This window comes from Ctenopharyngodon idella, chromosome 11, assembly GCF_019924925.1.
Source record: "Ctenopharyngodon idella isolate HZGC_01 chromosome 11, HZGC01, whole genome shotgun sequence".
NCBI classification, from domain to species: domain Eukaryota; kingdom Metazoa; phylum Chordata; class Actinopteri; order Cypriniformes; family Xenocyprididae; genus Ctenopharyngodon; species Ctenopharyngodon idella.
In genome coordinates, this window is record NC_067230.1 from 9,638,770 (window position 1) to 9,662,231 (window position 23,462).

The 23,462-nt window shown below is 36.5% G+C and overlaps 1 protein-coding gene across 1 annotated transcript in view; it reads left to right on the forward strand.

The window, feature by feature from the left end:
- Positions 1–23,462, forward strand: part of nfasca (neurofascin homolog (chicken) a) — a 68,287-nt gene that overhangs the window by 31,705 nt on the left and 13,120 nt on the right. The window contains 21 exon segments of the mRNA XM_051913296.1: positions 4,430–4,541; positions 6,926–7,110; positions 7,210–7,341; positions 7,430–7,573; positions 7,662–7,773; positions 8,318–8,484; positions 8,630–8,777; positions 9,231–9,361; positions 9,732–9,773; positions 9,906–10,007; positions 10,882–11,079; positions 11,232–11,302; positions 11,386–11,608; positions 11,694–11,809; positions 13,018–13,228; positions 13,345–13,464; positions 13,635–13,690; positions 13,692–13,809; positions 14,084–14,113; positions 18,080–18,364; positions 20,706–20,825. Of these exon segments, the coding sequence (XP_051769256.1) occupies positions 4,430–4,541; positions 6,926–7,110; positions 7,210–7,341; positions 7,430–7,573; positions 7,662–7,773; positions 8,318–8,484; positions 8,630–8,777; positions 9,231–9,361; positions 9,732–9,773; positions 9,906–10,007; positions 10,882–11,079; positions 11,232–11,302; positions 11,386–11,608; positions 11,694–11,809; positions 13,018–13,228; positions 13,345–13,464; positions 13,635–13,690; positions 13,692–13,809; positions 14,084–14,113; positions 18,080–18,364; positions 20,706–20,825 (2,823 nt within the window).

Consider the following 23,462-nt stretch of genomic DNA (forward strand, 5'->3'; position numbering starts at 1 on the left):
TAATTGCTTTAATTATCCTAATCATGTTGCTCATTATGGAGATCTGGATATGGAAGTAAGGAGATTAGGCAAGAGGCAAGAGGTGCTCATTAATATTTCAGCAACATTAATCCAATGATAACCATGTGCAAATCCTCACATATGTTTCCAAGGATATGGCCTAAGGGTGGTACTGAATATATGAAGAAAATGGGTAAATCGCAAATCCTGTCAAAAACAAGCCATAGATCCTATTCCACCCCAAAATCAATATATATTATTAATATATTATTATTATTATTCCATTATTCTCCCAAATTCTGGATGTTCTTTTTTTAACATTTGTTTCATAAATTGGGGGGAAAAATTGTTATATATTTTTAAAATGTTTTTACAGAATGATTCTCATTGTATTATGATGAGATTTTTTAATTTTTTTTATTAACTACTATGATGTATACATACTTTAATATTTAATATTCATTTAAATAATATTTTGTTTTGTTTTTTAAATTAAATATTCATAATCTTTCAGTTTTTTGAATGAATGAATTTTAAAGAATTAAAAAAAAATTGAGGACTAAATATATATAACATTTATACATTTTATTATAAAATATATTTTATATAATATATGAAATATATTTTTATAGACATTTAAAATACTGTTTTTTTTTTTTTTTTTTTAACTGATTGATTGAGGCTTTTTGAGATTCACCATAAATCCATTATGCCGATATTGTCAGGACTACGGTTCACTGACAGACACAAGCTTATAAAGCTATCTTGGTTCTTGTCTCAAACGTATAGTCTATACCAGGGCATTGTGGGGTCGCACTGACAGAGAACTGGCACCGCTGTCACCACACACACACGTGACAGTGGCGTGAAACATGTGTTCCTGGCAGCTTCATAGTCTAATCTCCCAGTCCTCCTACTTAATGTCACCAACAATGGCTGTTGTCACTCCCTCTCCAAGAGCACTGTTTGCAATGCTAATAGCTGAGAGCTAATCTTACTGCTAGATATACATTACAATAGAGACTAATACTGCCATGCTCATCAAGTCTTCCTCAGGGAGAAGATTGTCCGTGTCTTCACATAACCAGGGTTTTATGTCCACAACTAACCATCTGTCTGTCGTCACAGCTCTTGATTCTTCTTTCATGCTTATGTTGTTTTTGCATAAAGATTTCAAATTATTTTACAGAAATGATGGTACAACAACAACAGTGTATTGTGATGCCTTTTTTTATATTTGTTTGAAATAAGATATAACTTTCAAAAGTTTGGGGTCAGAAAGTTTTTTTTAAAAGAAATTAATACTTTTATTCAGCAAGGATGCATTCAATTGATCAAAAGTGACAGTAAAGACATTTATGAAGTTAACAAAATATTTGTATTACAAATAAATGCTGTGCTTTTGAACTTTGTATTTATCAAAGTATCCTTAATTATCAAATTATCACGGTTTCCACAAAAATGTAAGCAGCACAACTGTTTTTAAAACAGTAATAACATTGCCTAATACCTAATAATAATTGCCTAATAACTTTTTTTAAGTTTTGTGAAATTTTATAATATATATATATATATATATATATATATATATATACATTTTTTGTAACCTTTGTGCTTATGCATACTCTTATGCTGATAATGTGACAGTTTGTTTTGGCTGAATTCTTTAAAGTTTAAAAATAAAAATATAACTGATAAAAAAAATGTATTTCCTGTATGAAGATGTAACATTTTCTTCATATGATACATGTACCGTAAGTATCCGAACCCTGTTTCCACCTCAGAGTAAAATAAATAAATAAATAAATAAATAAAAAAGCTAATTCTGACTTTGTTTCCCACAACTGTGACTGTATATCTCACAATGTGACTTAATTTCTTAGTTTAACATTTATCTCAAAATTACCTTTATATTTTTTACTTACTTAATGTGTGGAAACAGGCTTCTATCTTACCAACACATTACTAATGTTTAATTAAAACAAAGTATTAATGAAAGAGTTTATTGTTCATTTGCAAGCTGAATCTAACATTAATCCATAACAGTCAACATTATATTTTAGATTATAATAATTGTGTGAAATTGCTCTTAAAGGGTTAGTTCACCCAAAAATGAAAATAATGTAATTTATCACTCACTCTCATGTCGTTCCACACCCGTAAGGCCTTCATTCATCTTCGGAACACAAATTAAGATGTTTTTGATTAAATCTGATGGCTCAGTGAGGCCTGCATTCACAGCAATGACATTTCCTCTCTCAAGATCCATAAAGGTACTAAAAACATATTTAAAACAGTTCATGCGAGTTCAGTAGTTCTACCTTAATATTATAAAGCAACGAGAATATTTTTGTGCCCCAAAAAAACAAAATGACTTTTCAACAATACAGGTGCTGGTCATATAATTAGAATATCATAAAAAGTTGATTTATTTCACTAATTCCATTCAAAAAGTGAAACTTGTATATTATATTCATTCATTACACACAGACTTATATAATTCAAATGTTTATTTCTTTTAATTTTGATGATTATAACTTACAACTAAGGAAAATCCCAAATTCAGTATCTCAGAAAATTAGAATATTGTGAAAAGGTTCAATATTGAAGCCACCTGGTGCCACACTCTAATCAACTAATTAACTCAAAACACCTGCAAAGGCCTTTAAATGGTCTCTCAGTCTAGTTCTGTAGGCTACACAATCATGGGGAAGACTGCTGACTTGACAGTTGTCCAAAAGACGACCATTGACACCTTGCACAAGGAGGGCAAGACACAAAAGGTCATTGCAAAAGAGGCTGGCTGTTCACAGAGCTCTGCGTCCAAGCACATTAATAGAGAGGCGAAGGGAAGGAAAAGATGTGGTAGAAAAAAGTGTACAAGCAATAGGGATAACCGCACCCTGGAGAGGATTGTGAAACAAAACCCATTCAAAAATGTGGGGGAGATTCACAAAGAGTGGACTGCAGCTGGAGTCAGTGCTTCAAGAACCACTATGCACAGACGTATGCAAGACATGGGTTTCAGCTGTCGCATTCCTTGTGTCAAGCCACTCTTGAACAACAGACAGCGTCAGAAGCGTCTCGCCTGGGCTAAAGACAAAAAGGACTGGACTGCTGCTGAGTGGTCCAAAGTTATGTTCTCTGATGAAAGTAAATTTTGCATTTCCTTTGGAAATCAGGGTCCCAGAGTCTGGAGGAAGAGAGGAGAGGCACAGAATCCACGTTGCTTGAGGTCCAGTGTAAAGTTTCCACAGTCAGTGATGGTTTGGGGTGCCATGTCATCTGCTGGTGTTGGTCCACTGTGTTTTCTGAGGTCCAAGGTCAATGCAGCCATATACCAGGAAGTTTTAGAGCACTTCATGCTTCCTGCTGCTGACCAACTTTATGGAGATGCAGATTTCATTTTCCAACAGGACTTGGCACAGTGCCAAAGCTACCAGTACCTGGTTTAAGGACCATGGTATCCCTGTTCTTAATTGGCCAGCAAACTCGCCTGACCTTAACCCCATAGAAAATCTATGGGGTATTGTGAAGAGGAAGATGCGATATGCCAGACCCAACAATGCAGAAGAGCTGAAGGCCACTATCAGAGCAACCTGGGCTCTTATAACACCTGAGTAGTGCCACAGACTGATCGACTCCATGCCACGCCGCATTGCTTCAGTAATTCAGGCAAAAGGAGCCCCAACTAAGTATTGAGTGCTGTACATGCTCATACTTTTCATGTTCATACTTTTCAGTTGGCCAAGATTTCTAAAAATCCTTTCTTTGTATTGGTCTTAAGTAATATTCTAATTTTCTGAGATACTGAATTTGGGATTTTCCTTAGTTGTCAGTTATAATCAACAAAATTAGAAGAAATAAACATTTAAAATATATCAGTCTGTGTGTAATGAATGAATATAATATACAAGTTTCACTTTTTGAATGGAATTACTGAAATAAATCAACTTTTTGATGATATTCTAATTATATGACCAGCACCTGTATAGTGATGGGCCGATTTCTAAACACTGCTTCAGAGCTTTGCGAATCGAATCAATGACTCGGAGCACCAAAGTCACGTGATTTCAGCAGTTTAGCCGTTTGATAGTAGATCCAAGTCACTGATTCGATTCGTAAAGCTCTGAAGCAGTGTTTTAAAATCGGCCCATTACTATATTGAACTGTTTATGTTTTTAGTACCTTTATGGATCCTGAGAGAGGAAATGTCATTGCTTTAAATGCAGGCCTCACTGAGCCATCGGATTTAATCAAAAATATCTTAATTTGTGTTGCGAAGATGAATGAAGGTCTTACGGGTGTAGAACGACATGAGGGTGAGTAATAAATGACATTATTTTCATTTTTGGGTGAACTAACCCTTTAACTCAATCCCCTGTCTCTTTTTTGTGCATGTTAACAAGTTTCTCCTTCTTTTCCACAGCACGTAATGTACCAGAAACCCAGCCTACCTTTCTGTCTCCGAAGGGCTTGTCCAGCTCCAAGATGGTGCTCCGAGGGGAACAGCTTCTTCTGGAGTGTATAGCAGCTGGAGTGTGAGTGTATACCGGTGTTATTTTAGTATTATTTATATGATGGTATAGTATTTCTTAATATTTAGAAGTAGCTTTTATTTATTTAGAAGTAGATTTCTGTTTAGCTGTAATTTATTTACAGCTGCAAGAAAAAGTATGTGAACCACTTGCAGAATCTGTGAAAATGTTAATAATTTTAACAAAATAAGGGAGATAATACAAAATGCATGTTATTTTTTATTTAGTACTGTCCTGAGTAAGATATTTTACATAAAAGATGTTTACATATAATCCACAAGACAAAAAAAATAGCTGAATTTATTAAAATAACCCCATTCATAAGTATGTGAACCATTGATTCTTAATACTGTGTGTGGTTACCTGGATGATCTACGACTGTTTGTTTGTTTTGTGATGGTTGTTCATGAGTCCCTTGTTTGTCCTGAGCAGTTAAACTGAGCTCTGTTCTTCAGAAAAAATCTCCAGGTCCTGCAGATTCTTCAGTTTTCCAGCATTTTTTGCATATTTGAACCCTTTACAGCAGTGACTGAATGATTTTGAGATACGTCTTTTCACACAACTGAGGACAACTGAGGGACTCAAACACAACTTTTAAAAAAGATTCAAACATTCACTGATGCTCCAGAAGGAAACATGATGCTTTAATAGATGGGGGGTGAAAACATTTGGAATTTGAAGATCAAGGTAAATTGTATTTAATTTGTCTTCTGGGAAACATGCAAGTATTTTCTGTTGCTTCCGAAGGGCAGTACTAAATGAAAAAACAATGATATTCAAGCGAAATAAGAAAAATTTGGACCTCTTCATCCTGTTCAAAAGTTTTCACCCCCGACTCTTAATGCATCGTGTTTCCTTCTGAAGCATCAGTGAATGTTTGAACCTTTTTTAATAGTTGTGTTTGAGTCCCTCAGTTGTCCTCCATGTGAAAAGATGGATCTCAAAGTCATTCAGTCATTGTTGTAAAGGGTTCAAATATGCAAAAGATGGTGGAAAACTGAAGAATTTTTGGGACCTGGAGAATTTTTCTGAAGAACAGAGCTCAGTTTAACTGCTCAGAATAAACAAGGGACTCATGAACAACCATCACACAACAAAAAAACAGTCGTAGATCATCCAGGTAACCACACACAGTATTAAGAATCAATGGTTCACAAACTTTTGAACTGGGTCATTTTAATGAATTCAGCTATTTTTTTGTCTTATGGATTATATGTAAACATCTTTTATGTAAAATATCTTACTCAGGACAGTACTAAATAAAAAATAACATGCATTTTGTATAATCTCTCTTATTTTGTTAAAATTTTGCACATTTTCACAGATTCTGCAAGTGGTTCAACATACTTTTTCTTGCAACTGTATATTTCAGTTTTAGTAATTTTAGTGTTTCAACTCAAACTTATTTCAGTTAGTTGCCAAGGTAAAATGTCAAATTTTCATTTAAGTTTTTTTAGGTTCTAACATTCATATTTTATTTTATTTCAGCTTTATTACGACTGCTGAAAAGTTTTTCTAATAGTTTTAGTTTTAGTTAAAAATAACAATACTGGTGTGTACAACATATTCAGTTACTAAAAGCACAAATACTTCAATATTAGTATGTTCTTAGATTTCTCAATTACAATTAAAGGGTTAGATCACCCAAAAATGAAAATTCTGTCATTAATTACTCACCCTCATGCCGTTTCACACCCGTAAGACCTTCGTTAATCTTCGGAACACAAATTAAGATATTTTTGTTGAAATCCAATGGCTCAGTGAGGCCTCCATAGCCAGCAATGACATTTCCTCTCTCAAGGTCCATTAATGTACTAAAAACACATCTAAATCAGTTCATGTGAGTACAGTGGTTCAATATTAATATTATAAAGCGACAAGAATATTTTTGGTGCGCCAAAAAAACAAAATAACGACTTATATAGTGATGGGCGATTTCAAAACACTGCTTCAGGAAGCTTCGGAGCGTTATGAATCAGCGTGTCGAATCAGCGGTTCGGAGCGCCAAAGTCACGAAGCTTCCTGAAGCAGTGTTTTGAAATCGCCCATCACTATATAAGTCGTTATTTTGTTTTTTTTGGCGCACCAAAAATATTCTCATCGCTTTATAATATTAATATTGAACCACTGTACTCACATGAACTGATTTAAATAGGTTTTTAATACATTAATGGATCTTGAGGGAGGAAATGTCATTGCTGGCTATGCAGGCCTCACTGAGCCATCGGATTTCAACAAAAATATCTTAATTTGTGTTCCAAAGATGAATGAAGGTCTTACGGGTGTGGAACGGCATGAGGGTGACTAATAAATGACAGAATTTTCATTTTTGGGTGAACTAACCCTTTAAGTAATGTCCTGTTCTTTTTCATCAATTCTTTCCCCAGCCCAACTCCTACCATTAATTGGTTCAAAAGAGGAGGAGACCTGCCAGCAAAAAAAGTCAAGCTTGAGAACTTCAATAAAACTTTACGCATCCTCGATGTGTCCGAAGAAGACTCTGGTGGCTACATCTGCATGGCCAGCAACAAGATCGGCAGCATTCGCCATTCCGTTGAAGTCCAGGTCAAAGGTGGGCCTTATAGAGAAAAAGCAACTGATGCTTCTTGTTCATGACATATATGCTCTTTCTTTTATCTGACTTCTACAATTTTTTTATTGCCCTGAAAAGCTGCACCCTATTGGCTAGATAAGCCCACCAATTTGGTGCTTGCCCCTGATGAGAATGGACGGTTGGTGTGTCGTGCCAATGGGAACCCTAAACCCACTATCCAATGGCTGGTGAATGGGGAACCTATTGAAAGTGAGTCAACTGTTTTTCTTGTTTTAACAGTTGGAATCATAATCCACAAAGCAGTAATGCATACTTTTTTCTGCTCTTTGTGTAACAGCTTCACTACCAAACCCAAACCAGCAAGTTCTTGGTGACACCATCATGTTCCATTCGGTCCAGATCGGCAGCAGCGCGGTGTACCAGTGTAACGCCTCCAATGAGCACGGTTACCTACTGGCCAATGCTTTTGTCAGCATCCTGGGTAAAAACAATGGAGTCAATTGTTCAAAATGTTCAAAGATGGCACATAATGCACAGATTGTGAAATGTAAGTGTTGTTTTCTTCCCAGACATGGCACCGCGAATGCTAGGACCAAAGAACCAGCTGATCAAAGTAATTGAAAACAACAGGACCTTCCTCGACTGCCCTTTTTTTGGCTCACCGTTCCCTGTACTGCGCTGGTGAGCTTACATTTGATTGTTTGTCAGATACACTACCGTTCAAAAGTTTGGGGTCGGTAAGATTTTTTTAAATGATTTTGAAAGAAGTCTCTTGCTTACCAAGGCTACATTTATGTGATCAAAAATACAGTGAAAAAATAATATTGTGAAATATTATTACAATTTAAAATAACAGTTTTTTTTTATTTTCATATATTTTAAAATGTAATTCCTGGAATATTCAGCAACATTACTCCAGTCTTCAGTGTCACATGATCCTTCAGAAATCATTCTAATATGCTGATTTGGTGCTCAAGAAACATTTCTTAATATTATCAATGTTAAAATGTTGCTGCTTAATGTTTTTGTGGAAACTGACATGTTCAACAGAACAGCGTTTATTTGAAATCTTTTGTAACATTATAATTGTTTTTACTGTCACTTTTTATTAATTTAATGCATCCTTGCTGAATAAAAGTATTCATTTTTAAAAAAAAAAAAATCTTACGGTAGTGTATTAGAATAAAAATTTGATTAAAAAAATCTAATATACATGTGTGTTCAGGTTTAAGAATGGCCTAGGCAGTGGTCTGGATGGTGGTCAGTACAAGCTGTACCACAATGGTACATTGGAGATCAAGCAAGCCCGGCCAGAAGACCAAGGCACCTACACCTGCGTCGCCAGCAACATCCTGGGCAAGATGGAGAATCAGGTGCGCCTGGAGGTCAAAGGTGAGATCGGAAGCATTAATCGTTAAGTCAAACTTGTACATTCGCAAACAAACCGTGACATTTTAATCAAGAAAACACATTACATTACTGCCCATGTGTGAACCCGTGAATGCCTTCATTTACTCTGTGTTGCGCTTCATTTCAGAGCCCACAAGAATAGTGCGGGCCCCCGAGCATGTCACACAACCCAGAGGGAGCACGGTTCGCTTTGACTGTCGAGTTAAACATGATCCTTCCCTTTATGCCCCGGTCACATGGCTGAAAGATGACAAACCTCTCAGCTTCAGCTGGATGTAATGTCGCATAACATTACATTTATACACTATTTTTCACCCTTATATACCAAATTTACTTTTAGCAGAAAGAAGGCTTTTATGCTCACCAAGGCTTCATTTATTTAATCAAAAAAATAATAATAATAATTTTAATGTATTTTAAAATGTAATTTATTCCTTTGATGTCAAAGCTGAATTTTCAGCAGCCATTATTTCAGTCTTCAGTGTCACATGATCCTTTAGAAATCATTCTATGCTGATTGCTGCTGAAACATTTCTTATTATTACCGATGTTGAATTTTTTTCAGTATTCTTTGATGAATGGATTGTTTAAAAGAACAGCATTTATTTTATATATATATATATATATATATATATATATATAATTTTTTTTTTTTTATTATATACATATATATTTTACTATCCCAAAACTTTTGAACGGTACTGACATCAAATTCCTGTATGTTTTAGTGGTCGGTTGAAAAAGGAGGATGACTCCTTGACTATTCACAATGTCAATCCAGAAGATGGAGGAACCTACACATGCATTGCCAAAACTGAGATAGATGAGGACTCTGCCTCAGCTCGCCTTACAGTTATAGGTACACACACTTTCACACACACCTTACAATAACTGTAGGTCCTTTTTTATGCACTTTTCTCATGTTGCTAATGGCTAGTAACTTACTTCATAATAAATACTAAGTGGATATGGGCATGTGGAACAGTCACATGTCACATATCCAGAGGATATTAAACTTCCCTAAATTTTTTTTTTTTTTTACTTATAGATCTGTCCCTCTTAAAATAACTCCACATTTCCTGTTATGGAAAATAAAGCATGTTTTCTTAATAGTTTGCTTGAAGATTACTACTGTTGTGCCTCCTTCGTTAGCTATTGTTTCTTATTTTATATATCTACTAATAGTCACACTAACCCTTGACCTCTGACCTTTGACCTTTACCTCATAGAGGATGACATCTCTTCTGCCTCAAATCGTAGTGCCTCTGCAGGTAACATATCTAGGACAGTTATTTCTAATGTCCAATTAAAGCCTCTAACAATCAATCTGTTTTTTAACCTCTGAGAATAATTAGTGCTGTTGTAAGTTAACATGGCTAATTTAGTATACTGTTCTCTTCCAGGTCGACCCGACCCTCCTCAGGATCTTGAGCTCTCGGACCCTTCAGCACGTAGTGTCAGACTCACCTGGGTGCCTGGGAATGAAAATAACAGTCCTGTTACACGTAAGTTCAAAGTTCAGATTAAGTCTTACGTCTTTAAAGGCTTTTAAAGTTAAATTAATTAAGTTAGTCATCACCTCTTTCACTGCTTTTAATGGTGCTCTTGTGTTTACTTACTTCTTTAAAAAAAAAAAACACAAGTCACGCAAATATGACCTATTAAAATAAGCATTTAAAATTTGTGCTGTTATGGTGTTTCCATTGCAAACTTCTGAGTAAATGATTAAAGATTTTTTTCATAATCAGTGTTGCCAACTATTTTCAAAGGAACAAAGCTAAAACCTGCTCAAAAAGTCACAAAATGTCACTAGATGACGGCATGCAATTAGCATATTTGTGACGTAATTGTGTTATATTTTTATTCTGCCTAATGTCAGCACTTTACATCTGTTTTCTCTTCTAATCCATGTCCACATACTGTATGTTAATACAATATATAGCCAAATGTCCAATAACTCTGTTCTCATTTACATATTTTCTGTCAGACAACGAAATGAGTATGATATAGTGAGTATGATATAACGAGTATGAGGAGTGTGATCCAAAAAGTCACTAGATTTGTTGCTAGGTGCTTTTTTGAAAATCTCTAAATCTAGAGACATGGTTGCAAAGTCGCCATGATGCCATCTACAAGTGTATAGATTCTGTATTGACTCTCAGCCTTAAGTATATGAGTTCTACCTGAATCAAAATATAATGTTATCTTTAATATAATTGCTGTTTTTAGTCTACCATTAAAATACTCAGACTTGAGTTTCCCTCTCTGTGCAGGACTGATATATCTACCTCTTCCTTTTTAATGACTAATATAAGGAATTTAAACTCAGTTTTTACAGATATTGTAATCATCCCACTCTGTTTCCTTGCATTACTACAGATTTCCTCGTCCAGTTTGAAGAGGACAGGTGGGAGCCGGGGAAGTGGCAGAACCTGTCTATATATGATGGCAACCTAAACTCAGTTAACCTGCAGCTGTCACCCTTTGTCAACTACCAGTTCAGAGTGATTTCAATCAATGCCGTGGGCCAGAGTCAACCCAGCCACCCCTCTGCACGCTATCAGACCAGCGGAGCCCGTAAGTGATCAGTTATATCGCCCTGATAGGAGAATTTGTTCAAAACATTTGTGTACATTTGTGCTTTTTATGCAGCCATAGACGTTTTAGCTGATTAGTATTATATTAAAATGATAAGTTGAGACATACTAACATATAATGATTTGTTTCAGCTCCTGATGTTATCCCAGGTGGTCTTAAAGGCTGGGGAAGCAAGAAGAACAACATGGAGATCACATGGCAGGTAAATGAATTGGGTTTTGAAATACCTTGAAAAAGGGGACAGATGTGACTCTTAGTAAACTAATGTATCTGTACATGTTACAGGCCCTTCGCAACACAGAAAGGAATGGGCCAAACCTGCGATATGTGGTCTCTTGGAGAAGAAAAGACACAGAGGAAGAGTGGAATAACATAACTACAACCAGAGCAAAGCACATTATCCCTGATACAGACACCTATGTCCCGTACGAGATCAAAATACAGGCCGTTAATGACTTTGGACATAGCCCAGAGTCAAACATAGTCATTGGTTATTCTGGGGAAGACAGTAAGTTCTAACATTTCATATTTAATGACACTTTTATAGTCATTCAGAGTGGTGGATCTTTTACTAATACTATTTCTCCCATCAGAACCGTCTGCTGCACCAACAGAACTCAGGGTGTCGAAGATCAACAGCACTAAAGTTAATGTTCACTGGGTGTCTGTGGACCCCAGCACTGTGAATGGAGAGTTTAAAGAGTACAAGGTGAGTGACCACACATCTGCATGACACAAAAACATACAGGATCTCCTTCACTAACCATGCATTTGCACATATTTGTGCATAATTTTATGTTAAAATTAAAAATGTTTTCATGCAGATCTCCAGATTTTCCACAACCAATTCAAACCACACATATGGAAAAATGTGTTAAAATATTCATTTTATCTATCTATCTATCTATCTATCTATCTATCTGTCTATCTGTATATCTATCTGTCTATATATATATATATATATATATATATATATATATATGTGTGTGTGTGTGTAAGCAATAAGGTACTCGAGGCTGTGCTGTATCGTGAATAAGTCACTGCTGAAGGGTCCCTTCAGCCGTGACTTATTCACGATACCGCACTAGCCTAGAGGACCTTATTGCATTTATAAAACGGTTACCACACAGTACAAATATTAAAGCCAAAAATATGTATCAATGCAACTTTCATGAAGTAAACTTTTTCTAAAAGCCTTCCTTCCGCCGGAAAAAATAGTCCCTTGACCGTGAACAGCAACAGAAGTTACATTATTACGCCATTAGATGGCAGCAAAGACTGTCTTTATGAGTGTGTCAGTCAGTAGCAAAGACTTTTACATTGAAAAGACTGAACTGTTTTGAAAACGGAACAAGATGCAACTGACAAATGCTTTGACTAGCGCTGTCAGTCATGGGAAAACCCCTTAACTGTTAAAAGGACAAGATGATACATCGGACATTTAAACAGATTTTTTATTATGAACATAGGACTGACCTGAAGGAAAATGCTAAATCTGAATGCAGGTAATAAACTCTTTCTCACAATACTCTTCTACATAATACAGTAAGCTTCAATGAACAGTATTAATTGAGAACAGTTTACGTTGCTAAGAGTGGTTGCTAAGGGTGTTGTGTAGTGATACACAGAACCGTTGAGTGAAGCGGTCATAGCCATGTTTTACTGTGAATAAAACACAGCTATTGACCAATCAGAATCAAGGACAGGAACTAACCGTTTTATAAATATATATATACACACACACACACACACACACACAAAAAAAGTTAAATAAATATATTTTATATACAGTATATACATAAATATTAAAGTAGACTTTAAAGGATGTATATTTAAAGGATAAATATGGAAAAATGTTTAAATATATAAATTATATATATATATTGCTAAGTCACATCTCTTTTATCATATTCTCAGTTGTACTACTGGCGGGAGGCCAGCCTTATAAAGGGCCTGAAAGTGAATAAGACAAAGTTGCATAAAGGTTTCTTCACCACTGCCGAACATCCCTCTGGCATCCTGACAGAGCTTTTTCCATACAGCAAATATAAGATGTACATGGTGGTGGCTAATAGAGAATATGAGGGACCACAAAGCAACACTGTGGAGTTTTACACCAAGGAGGGAGGTAGGATTCACCATGCTCTGCTTTAGTGGTGTAGATTTAGCTATGAGGAGACATCAAATATGTGATGTCAGTAACAAAAAAGCAGAATACGAATGGCTTTCATATTCCTTTCATAGAGCCAGGGGCTCCAAAGTACTTTAGGATTCAGAGGCACACAGATGTGGTTCACCTGAAGTGGGACAAGCCACTGGAGCCAAACGGCATCCTGATTGGATACACACTCCAATACCACACAGGTGAGCTCACCTTACATCATAGGAAGCCTCAAAAATGAGTAAATACACATTTAGAATGCAAAAAGTTTCATGCCTAGTTTATCTTAAGGCTGGAATACACTACACAACTTTTGCCCAGATTTTTGTTATCATTTTTTAAAAAAGTGTTTGTTCATCCTGTTCTACTCTAGTGAACGGGACGCAGATGGGAGAGAAGAAGGTCCAGAGTTTTCCAGCCAATGTTACAGGAGTTCGTTATGAATCTGCCTAACCGCTTCACCCGGTTCAAGTTCTACCTAGCAGCTCGCACACAGGTCGGCGCAGGAGAGGTGTATGCCGTGGAGTCGCCACATTTTGCGAATGAAGGTCAGCAAGAAAGTCGTGTCGCTCTGTATTCTGTCGCTGTGGGCTGTTAGTGAATCTGAGAGCAGAATCATTGGGTGTTCTTGTCTGTGCTCCACCCTGTTGTTCTCTTTCCTTCTAATAATACTTTTCTGTCTCATTGTTTCCTGATGCTTTGTGGTGTCTTTAACTCAATCTGTTTCTCTCTTAACTGCTTCATTTCTTCTTTGTCTTCTCTGACTTGCTCTCACCTGTCTCCCCTCTTCTCCTCCTGTCTTTCCTGTGGTGTTGACTGAAGGCACCCCAGATACTGACTCTACAGTTGTAGGTAATGGGGGAATGGACTGTCTGCCTGCCTGCCCGTCTGTCTCTTGCCCTGCAATCTGTCTCTGCTTCAGCCTCTGTCTCTCTTTCCCTCAAATACATATCTAAATATATGACAGTGCAGCTGAGTACTTAAACTCATAGCCACACTTGAGATAAAATTTAGTGTAAATTATGCTCTCAAAATTGTGGACAAAAGTTTTCTTACATAATTTTGCTTCTAAATGTATCTTTCTTTACAGATATTTTTAGTGGGGAGAGTATTTAAAATTGTTTTTGAAAAGATATATATTTTTTATTTTATTTTTGTGAAATTTTGCTTGGTGCCTCGAGTGCAGGAATTGCACACTTCACCTTTAACTCTTATATTTCCCTTGATGGAAAAACACAGCTCAACTGCACTGTCTATTAATGCCTGTCCCGATCTGTCTGCCTTCATCCATGTCACTGTGTGCTTTCAGGGATGGGCTACACTCTTGCACTTTTGTGAAGTCACTGAATCTGCTCTCAGTGTAGATGATTAAACTTTTATCTCTTTATAATGCTGGTAAGATGCTATTTTGGTTAGAGTCATGTGTGGCTCTGATGTAATTTGTGATTTATTGACCCCTAATCCCTGATGGCACTTCACTACTTTAGCCCTGACATCACTTCCTACCACTTGCCTTGCTTGGCATATCCCAGCATGCTCTTCTCATCATTTTGGTTTAAAATCTAGCCAGAAGCCAGAATTAAACACTTTGTAGTTTGGGAAACAGAGACCCCTGGTGGTGATGCTTTGATATAGTCGTTGTGTTAGGGGAAGGGAAATTAATATTCAGGTGATAAGAGAAAAAAATCAAATATGGACATTTATGAAGAAAACGCTGTTATAGAAGCTAATCACAATGGCAAGCCAATTTAACAACTGTCTGTGTAGTTAATACCAATTTCTTCAACAATTCTCACTGTAGAAACAGATAACCTGTTGACTAGTTAAAGGGATAGTTCACCCAAAAATGAAAATTCTGTCATCGTTTACTCACCCTCAAGTTGTTTCAAACCTGTATACATTTCTTTGTTCTGCTGTACACAAAGGAAGATATTTGCAAGAAAGTTTGTAACCAAGCAGATCTCGCCCCCCATTGACTACATTAGTATTTTTTTCCTGCTATGGTAGTAAATGGGGGGCGAGATCTGCTTGGTTCCAATAACCATGCGCTTTGTGTTGATAGTACTGAAATGTCAATTTTCTCTTTCTCTGGTGGAAATAAAGGGCAAATTGTCATGAAAACTGAATTAATATAGGATTGTATTCAAGGATAGCAGTTAAACAATAAGCCCATTGAATTGTACCTGTTGAACCATTATTTTTCTTTATTAAAATAACATTTTTAGATTTAATATACATGTTGCAGATAGTCAGAGAGAGAGCAGTGTGCGTTTTATTATGTAAATGACTACTTTCCTGTGCCAATTGCTCTGTCAAAGTGGATGCAAATGATGCAAAATTATGATTAATACCCCAAAATGTCAAATCTATCAGTATTCTCCTAGTTAATTAATGCTGTGAACATGCAAAACTAAGCTTTACAAAAATGGCAGAATTTTTCTCTTTTCAATCATGCAAATTATGTTGTGTAAGCTTACAATGAAAAATAGCCTGAGTTGAAATGCAGTTATGCTAATATATGGATGAGGTGCATCTGCGTATAGAGCAGTATAAATGGAGTGATGATGTTTGGCTGTGAATCCATCCATGACGAAAATGGCAGAATAGTAAATAAGTGTATTAGTAAAGCAATTATGAGCTGTTTTCTACTGTGTCTTCAGTACCTCCTCCAGATTGATGTTTATGTGCTGCTTGTACATGTGCAGGTCAAACGTCAAGCAATGATACATGAAAGTGAGAATTAGATAAGGCAACGCTGCAGATAGTGAGTGTTGTGCTGATTAATTATTAAAAAGAATACATGTTAAATCAGCTCACCATTAGTCTGCTGCTTTTGCAATGCACACCGCCGCTTCTGCTTGTGCCACCTTTATTTCTCTTTTACCAAGCATTTTTTTTATTTTGTGTCAGTCAGACGAAGACATACAGGTAAGAGTGCACTGAATTGTTGGCTGATTGGCTGTGTTGATCTGAAACCACATTCACATCCATTAGCATGTCTTGGTCTGCCAAATCTTAATGTCGCCAAGTGCTCCGGGACTCTCTGACATGTCTGGCTTACCCTTCCCAACATAGTATGGATTGCTCTCACTTTTTAGCTGAGTTTGGAAACTGCTTATATATTTGTTATGGAGTTGGTTAATGGTACTCAAAGCGTCATTGTTTCCAAGGTAAAAGCTTCAATAAGCAAAGATGTACAATAATGAATAATTTTCATCTTCCATGGTAATGATTCTATCCACTGTGTTCTAATTGATTTTCACACATCTTCTCTTAATGTACTGACAGCACTGCAAGTTTATTGTTTAAGTCAAGTCCCAGATATGATTTTATATTTCATAGTTTCAAAATGCCAAGAGATCTGAGAATACTGTAGCATTTTGCAGTTGTCTCTATAGTATTGCACAGCTTTAGCACAGTGGTTTGTAGTGACCCTATGTTTCCCCTTGGTGGTGCACAACAATCAATTTTTAGATACCCTCTATGCAACCTCTGCAGTATTCCTCAGCGGCATGACGTGCTGACATTCATGCTCGGAAATATCAAAGTTGTTGCACCATTTCAGTAGATATTTCAGAATGTACTACAAGCTAAACAAACAATGTAAGCATTAAAAAATAATGGTGTCTTGAAGATGCAAATATTCTTTGAAGCATGACATCATGCCTGGTTATACAGAAGCATGGTATTTAGATGCCTACCATGAGCAGAGAAATTTGATACTGGCTATGTTCAGAATAGCATTTGGCCACGTACACCTTTTTCACTGTATGCCCGGAATACCTAGATCTAGTAATTCTTATATATTTTTATACATACATATGCTATATACAGTACCGTTCAAACGTTTGTGGATGGTAAGATTTTTCAAATGATTTTGAAAAAGTCTTTTATGCTCACCAAGACTGCATTTATTTTACCAAAATACAGTAAAAAGAATTGTGATGTAACTGTTTTCTATTTTAATACATTTTAAATTATAATATATGTTATTCCTGTGATGGCAAAGCTGAATTTTCAGCATCATTACTCCAGTCTTCAGTGTCACATGATCTTTCAGAAAACATTCTAATATGCTGGTTTGATTCTCAAGAAACATTTCTTATTATTATCAATGTTAAAAACAGTTGTGCTGCTTAATATTTTTGTGAAATCCATGATTTTTTTTAAAGGATTAGTTCACTTTCAAATGAAAATTACCCCAAGCCCTTAAGCCATCCTAGGTGAATATGACTTTCTTCTTTCTGGTAAACACAGTCTGAGAAATATTAATGTTAAAGGCCTTCTGAAGTAAAGTGATGTGTTTGTGTAAAAAAAAAAAGAAATCCATATTTAACAAGTAAAATATCTAGCTTCCGCCAGACCGCCTTCCGTATAAATGTATTTACTGTTACTTTTGATTTAATGCATCCTTCTTGAAAAGGTATTAATTACTTAATAAATATTAGTCACTGGACTTTTGAACGGTACTTGTATGTATGTTTGTGTGTGTGTGTGTGTGTGTATATATATATATATATATATATATATATATATATATATATATATATATATATATATATCACATTTTATCATACAAAAGTCAAGAGTGGAATAAAACTAATAGCAAGTACAATACAATAGATATTATGCAGAAAGCAGTATGCCAGTATCCCATTCTGAACATAGCCTCTCTTTCACTAAATTTGTTTTGGAAAAAGGGAATTGTGGGAATTCCATTTGATTAACTCATTCTTGTTTGTCTTTTCTCGCATCTCTTTGTCTTTCTTGTGCTGAACCCTGGAACCTCCATATAACCTCCTCTGTTCTTCCTCTCAGCCGTTAACTTTACAGATGCCTTGATGTTCGAAACTCCTCCTCCTCCCCCTCCCCTCTCCACTGACCCAATCCCAACAATACTTACCCCAGAACCAGCCACACCAGCCCCTACAACTGCTGCTCCACCCAAACCTACTTCCATTTCCACCACTACTACCACTACAACAACTACTACTACTACAACCACCACAACTACTACAACTACCACCACTACTACAACAGCTTCCACCACACTTCTTCCTGTTCGGCCCATGTCTCCTAAAACAGTGGATTGGAAAATGCTGGGTATCTGATAAAGACACAGTGTGCATTGGAAAAGCCCACAGTACAGACAAAGTAGATGAAATTAGCGTGTCCTCTTGTTTAGATGACATTTATTATGTATGTTTGACTCAGTTAACAGACCATTTAGGACAGGGGCATGATTGATGTTCGCCCTGTGCCCTCACAGACATACAATACACAGATTACACAGAATTAGTATTGACATTTGCTTTACAAATAGTCTAGCTGCATTAGAAAATTAAATGCATGATGTTGCTTACTAAACTATGAGATATTTAGTAAAATCATATCACACATATTAGCAAATAACATTTTCTAGCTAAGGTATTCAGCTGCATTAAAGACCCCATGAAAGTTTTCTTTGCTGTGTGACATATTTAGTGACAGTAATTTAAAGTAAATTTTGGTGGGATATAATTATATATTTAATAGCTAATAAGCTTAAGTTAATGTTTGCTTTGAACTACAGTATGAAACTATGATTTGCTTCTTGCTATTGCTAGCTGATGGTATAAAGGCCCTGATATACTCATGGCGAAGTTCTTTTTAAAATAGAAGTTTGAAATGGCTAAGCAATGATATACTGTTTTTGAAACTTCCGACGGCACCCATTACAAATATGTAAAATATATTCAAATATGTGCTTCTGTCAGGTGTGTGTGAAGGGATAAGGCGAGAGCTCAGATGCAGGGAACAATGGAATTTTTATTAATAATAAAATAAAACAAAACAAACAAAAACTACCCCATAGAGGAAAAACAGACCCTCAATGGCCAAGGCAGGCTGGACACAGCAGGTCAGGACAGATACAGTAGGACACAATGGATATATATTTCAACAATCTGGCACAGGACTGAGAACACTAGGAGAATAAATAGGAGAGGAAATTAGGAGGGCAACAAAGGAGAGCAAGTGGAGCAAATAAATCAATAATTAGGTAACAAGAAGGGCAGGTTAAGACAATAGACATTGGAGCACATGGCACATAGAAACAAACAAAACAAAGCCATGTGCTCACACAAAACATGAAGTGAACACGCAGCCAATGAGAGCCCTCACAGCTGCATGCAACACAGAAAAGACAAGAAAGTACGTGGCTGTTAATAAACACAAACCACATGCCACATAGAACACAACAACACATGAACACATGGCCAATAAAAACATAGGCGCTACAAAAACACACAAAACAAGAGTGCATGGCCAGTGTATGAACACTTAACCTGTGCGCTCACAACAAGAGACAAAACATGGAGCATAAACTCCTACACTGAACTGAAACCAAACTAGACAGAAGTGTCAAGATCCGAACAACATGCTTCACACATAAACGTATCACGTAGACCAGGGGTCTCCAAACTCGTTCCTGGAAGACCACTTTCCTGCAGAGTTTAGCTCCAACTTGCCTCAACACTCCTGCCTGGAAGTTTCTAGTATGCCTATTTAGACCTTAATTAGCTGGTTCAGGTGTGTTTAATTGGGGTTGGTGCTAAACTCTGCAGGACCGAGTTTGGAGACCCCTGACGTAGACAAAAGTGCGTATGGCTCGAGGGAAATCTGAACTTCATGCAAAATTTCAATTGTAATCAAAACGTCAAACGTATAAAGTACCAAGTCGGCGCAGACTTTTACCAGAAAGTTTTGAACTGTTGAGATAAACTACAAACAAACTTTGTTTTGGACAGATTTTCTTAAAAATTACATCCCAACAGTTCGTTCTCCAATTTCCCTTGAAGTATATCGGGGCCATAAGAGTTCGGTCACGTTTACCTTTGCTCAGCAAAATTCCGTGGGCGAAATGCAATCCTTTCAATAGGAATTTGCATGTGGAATTTCGTGTGAGGGATGAAATATTTCCCCACCAAGACTTCGCATTGGATTCAAGTTTGTTAAACTCTGATCACGGCAATTTTCTGTATTTACTGTAGCAATAAAAAACTTTGTTTGTACGTGTTACTTTATGCATCGCTATGCTATTGATAACAGACAGTGTAAGTCCGAGTTTCGCTAATGTGACTGCGCCTTAAGAGGGAATTCTAGAGAGCATTTTATTAAAAATTTGAATATACCAAATTACAGGATGATATCCGTATTTTCGGTCTGTTTTCCTGGAGGATCTTGAAAGTCTGTACCCTTTAAATGTGTATATATCTGCTAAACATTTTGTTTATACTATACTAGCATATAGATGACCTTAAAGCTAAGTAATCAACATTAACAAAAAGATACAAAAAATCTAATTTAGGTTTCATGGGGTCTTTAACATTAAGCATATGTAACCTAACCAGTGTCTGTATTACGAAATATTAAAGTGTACTCCTCTCCCACCTGTTCTGCATAGCCCCGAATGTAAAGATCTGGAATCTGACCGTGGATGCTAACAATGACTATGCTAACGTCAGCTGGAAGCACAACTTCTCCGTTGACAACAGCGAGTTTGTGCTAGAGTTCACACTGGACAGTAAGAGCCAGATGCACCTACCGAGAGCTTATAAAGGGAACGCTACATTTTACTGAGTCTACTGGTGACCCAAATCATCCTTTCATAATGTTTAATTGGGCCTCATTTTATGGCAAATTTACAGAACATCGCAATAAACATTACAGGGAGCTCAGGTTTATTTGAAAGGGAGGTATTATAAAAGTTATTTGAATTGTTCAACATTTATGATATCTCCCTGCTGTGAATCTCTGGAATGTTCTTTTTCCACAGTATTTGTGTAGCTCGTTAACCCTAAAATGTCTCTAATATCAGTCTTCCAGCATGTTACTGAATAATATCATTTGTCTAACTGCAATACTACATCCTGCTTTGTGTCATCAGCAGTCATGCATGTTCCCTTTAGAAAGCTCTATTTCTCACTGGCGGCTAAGAACAGGGAGAGATTTGACTAAATCTATGAGGGGGAGAGACGCCCTGAGACTTAAAAAGAGACTGATTGTTTGACTCTAATTGGGCCACAGAGAATTTTAGTATTTTGAGGCACACAGCAGTCCTCTCTTATTATATGAAATACTGTAATATACTAAAAATACTGCAATATTTTAGCAGTTTTTTTTTCTCTTTTTACCAGTACAAATATTATTTTTTAGGTGCAAATTTACTTCATTTATACTTAAAAAGGAATAATTGGCCTAAATGATAAGAAAATGTATTTTGTTTTAAGGATAATATTATTAATTTATTAATTTATTTTAGATTTTTCTGGAAACCTAGACAAATATATATATATATATATATATATATATATATATATTTTAATTCACTGCCTATACTCTTTTGCGCCGTTTCAATTTTCAACTTTTTTATTACGCAGGTGAATGTTAATCAGAACAGTTATTTCTTCATACTACGTAACTGTTCTGTTGTGCCTGTGCATGTTTAAGCCGGTCACAGCATGGAAAGAGACATGCAATACGTAACTAGTGTTTGACTAGTGTATATTCCTCTACAAAAGTCTCTCTCTCTCACTCATTTTCTTGCTCTCTCTCTCTCTCTCTCTCTCTCTCTCTCTCTCTCTCTCTCTCGCTTGCTCTTTCATCCTTGAGCTATCTGTTTGGCTCATCAGATGTGATTGCTCACTCCACCCTTACCTCAGCCTTTGGCTTCCCAGCAGCGCTTGTTGTCTGGCTGCTCACAGCTGCTTGGCTTATTGTTCATATTGGCCACCATTGCCCCATCCCATGATTATGCCAACAAGTCTGCCATATCTGATTGATGCCCCTTGGGCTTCTGTTTTTTTATCTTTGGTGGAAAGGTTTCAGAGAAACCTAAGGTCTCCTCAAGGGGAGAGTCAGAATAACATATTTAACCTTGAAACATGTTGTACAGGACGTACTGATGCATTAACCCACCCAGCAGGTGTAAATTTAACTGAAGCAATCTGGGTTTCATTCAAGAGGTGCATCACGGCTTTGGACTCATTTGTTTTACACTAAGGAATACTGCATTATTATGGGATTAAATTACACCAGGACCAAAACAACTTCCCATGTAGACTCACCATACCATTATATGACACTCCCTCTTCTCTCTTCCTCTTTCTCATCATCTCACCATGTCCTGTCAAGATTGTGGCAGCTGCATGCAGTCAGTGTGAGGCATGGTGTGTGATGGTGTCTTAAAGTCAGAGACTAGCTGTAGAAGCTTCTCAGCTCATATGAGATGTTTTGTTGATCTCAAAGCAGGACATTGCTACATTGAAGAGTTATCAGCCAATTTTGTGCATGTAATATAAATATAATTTAAATGCATATCCTGATGCAGAGGTAGGGAATAACTTGGCTTTGAAAGACAATCTTTATCACCTTTATCAAGCTATTGAACAACTAGATAAACATTTGAAGGAAATATGAGGCCTTGCAAGGCCACAAATAAGGATGCATGATATAATGGTAACATTATCGGCCGATATTAGACTTTTCTTATTTATTGGTATTGGTCAATATTAGATATTTAATTGTGCAAGGGTTAGTTCACCCAAAAATGAAAATTCTGTCATTAATTACTCACCCTCATGTCGTTCTACACCCGTAAGACCTTCGTTCATCTTCGGAACACAAATTAAGATATTTTTGATGAAATCCTCCATAGACAGCAATTTAACCATCACTTTCAAGGTCCAGAAAAGTAGTAAAGACATCGTTAAAATAGTCCATGTGACTGCAGTGGTTCAACCATTTTATGAAGCGACGAGACTACTTTTTGTGTTCAAGAATATCTTCTCTTATGTGTCATTCTCATACGCTGTTTACGTTCAGCGCTTCCAGGTTGTACGTCAGAACGCCGGCTCAGTATTGGGCGGCTCCTGCGTCAGCATCACACGCATGCTGTCATTCTGCTCACGTGAACTGCGTTGGCCAGTACTTAACACGGAAGCGCTGCACTGTGCTTACGTCGACTGCGTAGGAGACTGACATGGAAGAGAAGATATTGTTGAATAAAGTTGCTAGTTTTGTTTTGTTTTTGTGCACAAAAAGTATTCTCATCACTTCATAAAATTATGGTTGAACCACTGCAGTCACATGGACTATTTTAATAATGTCTTTAGTACCTTTCTGGACCTTGAATGTGGTGGTTAAATAACTGTCTATGGAG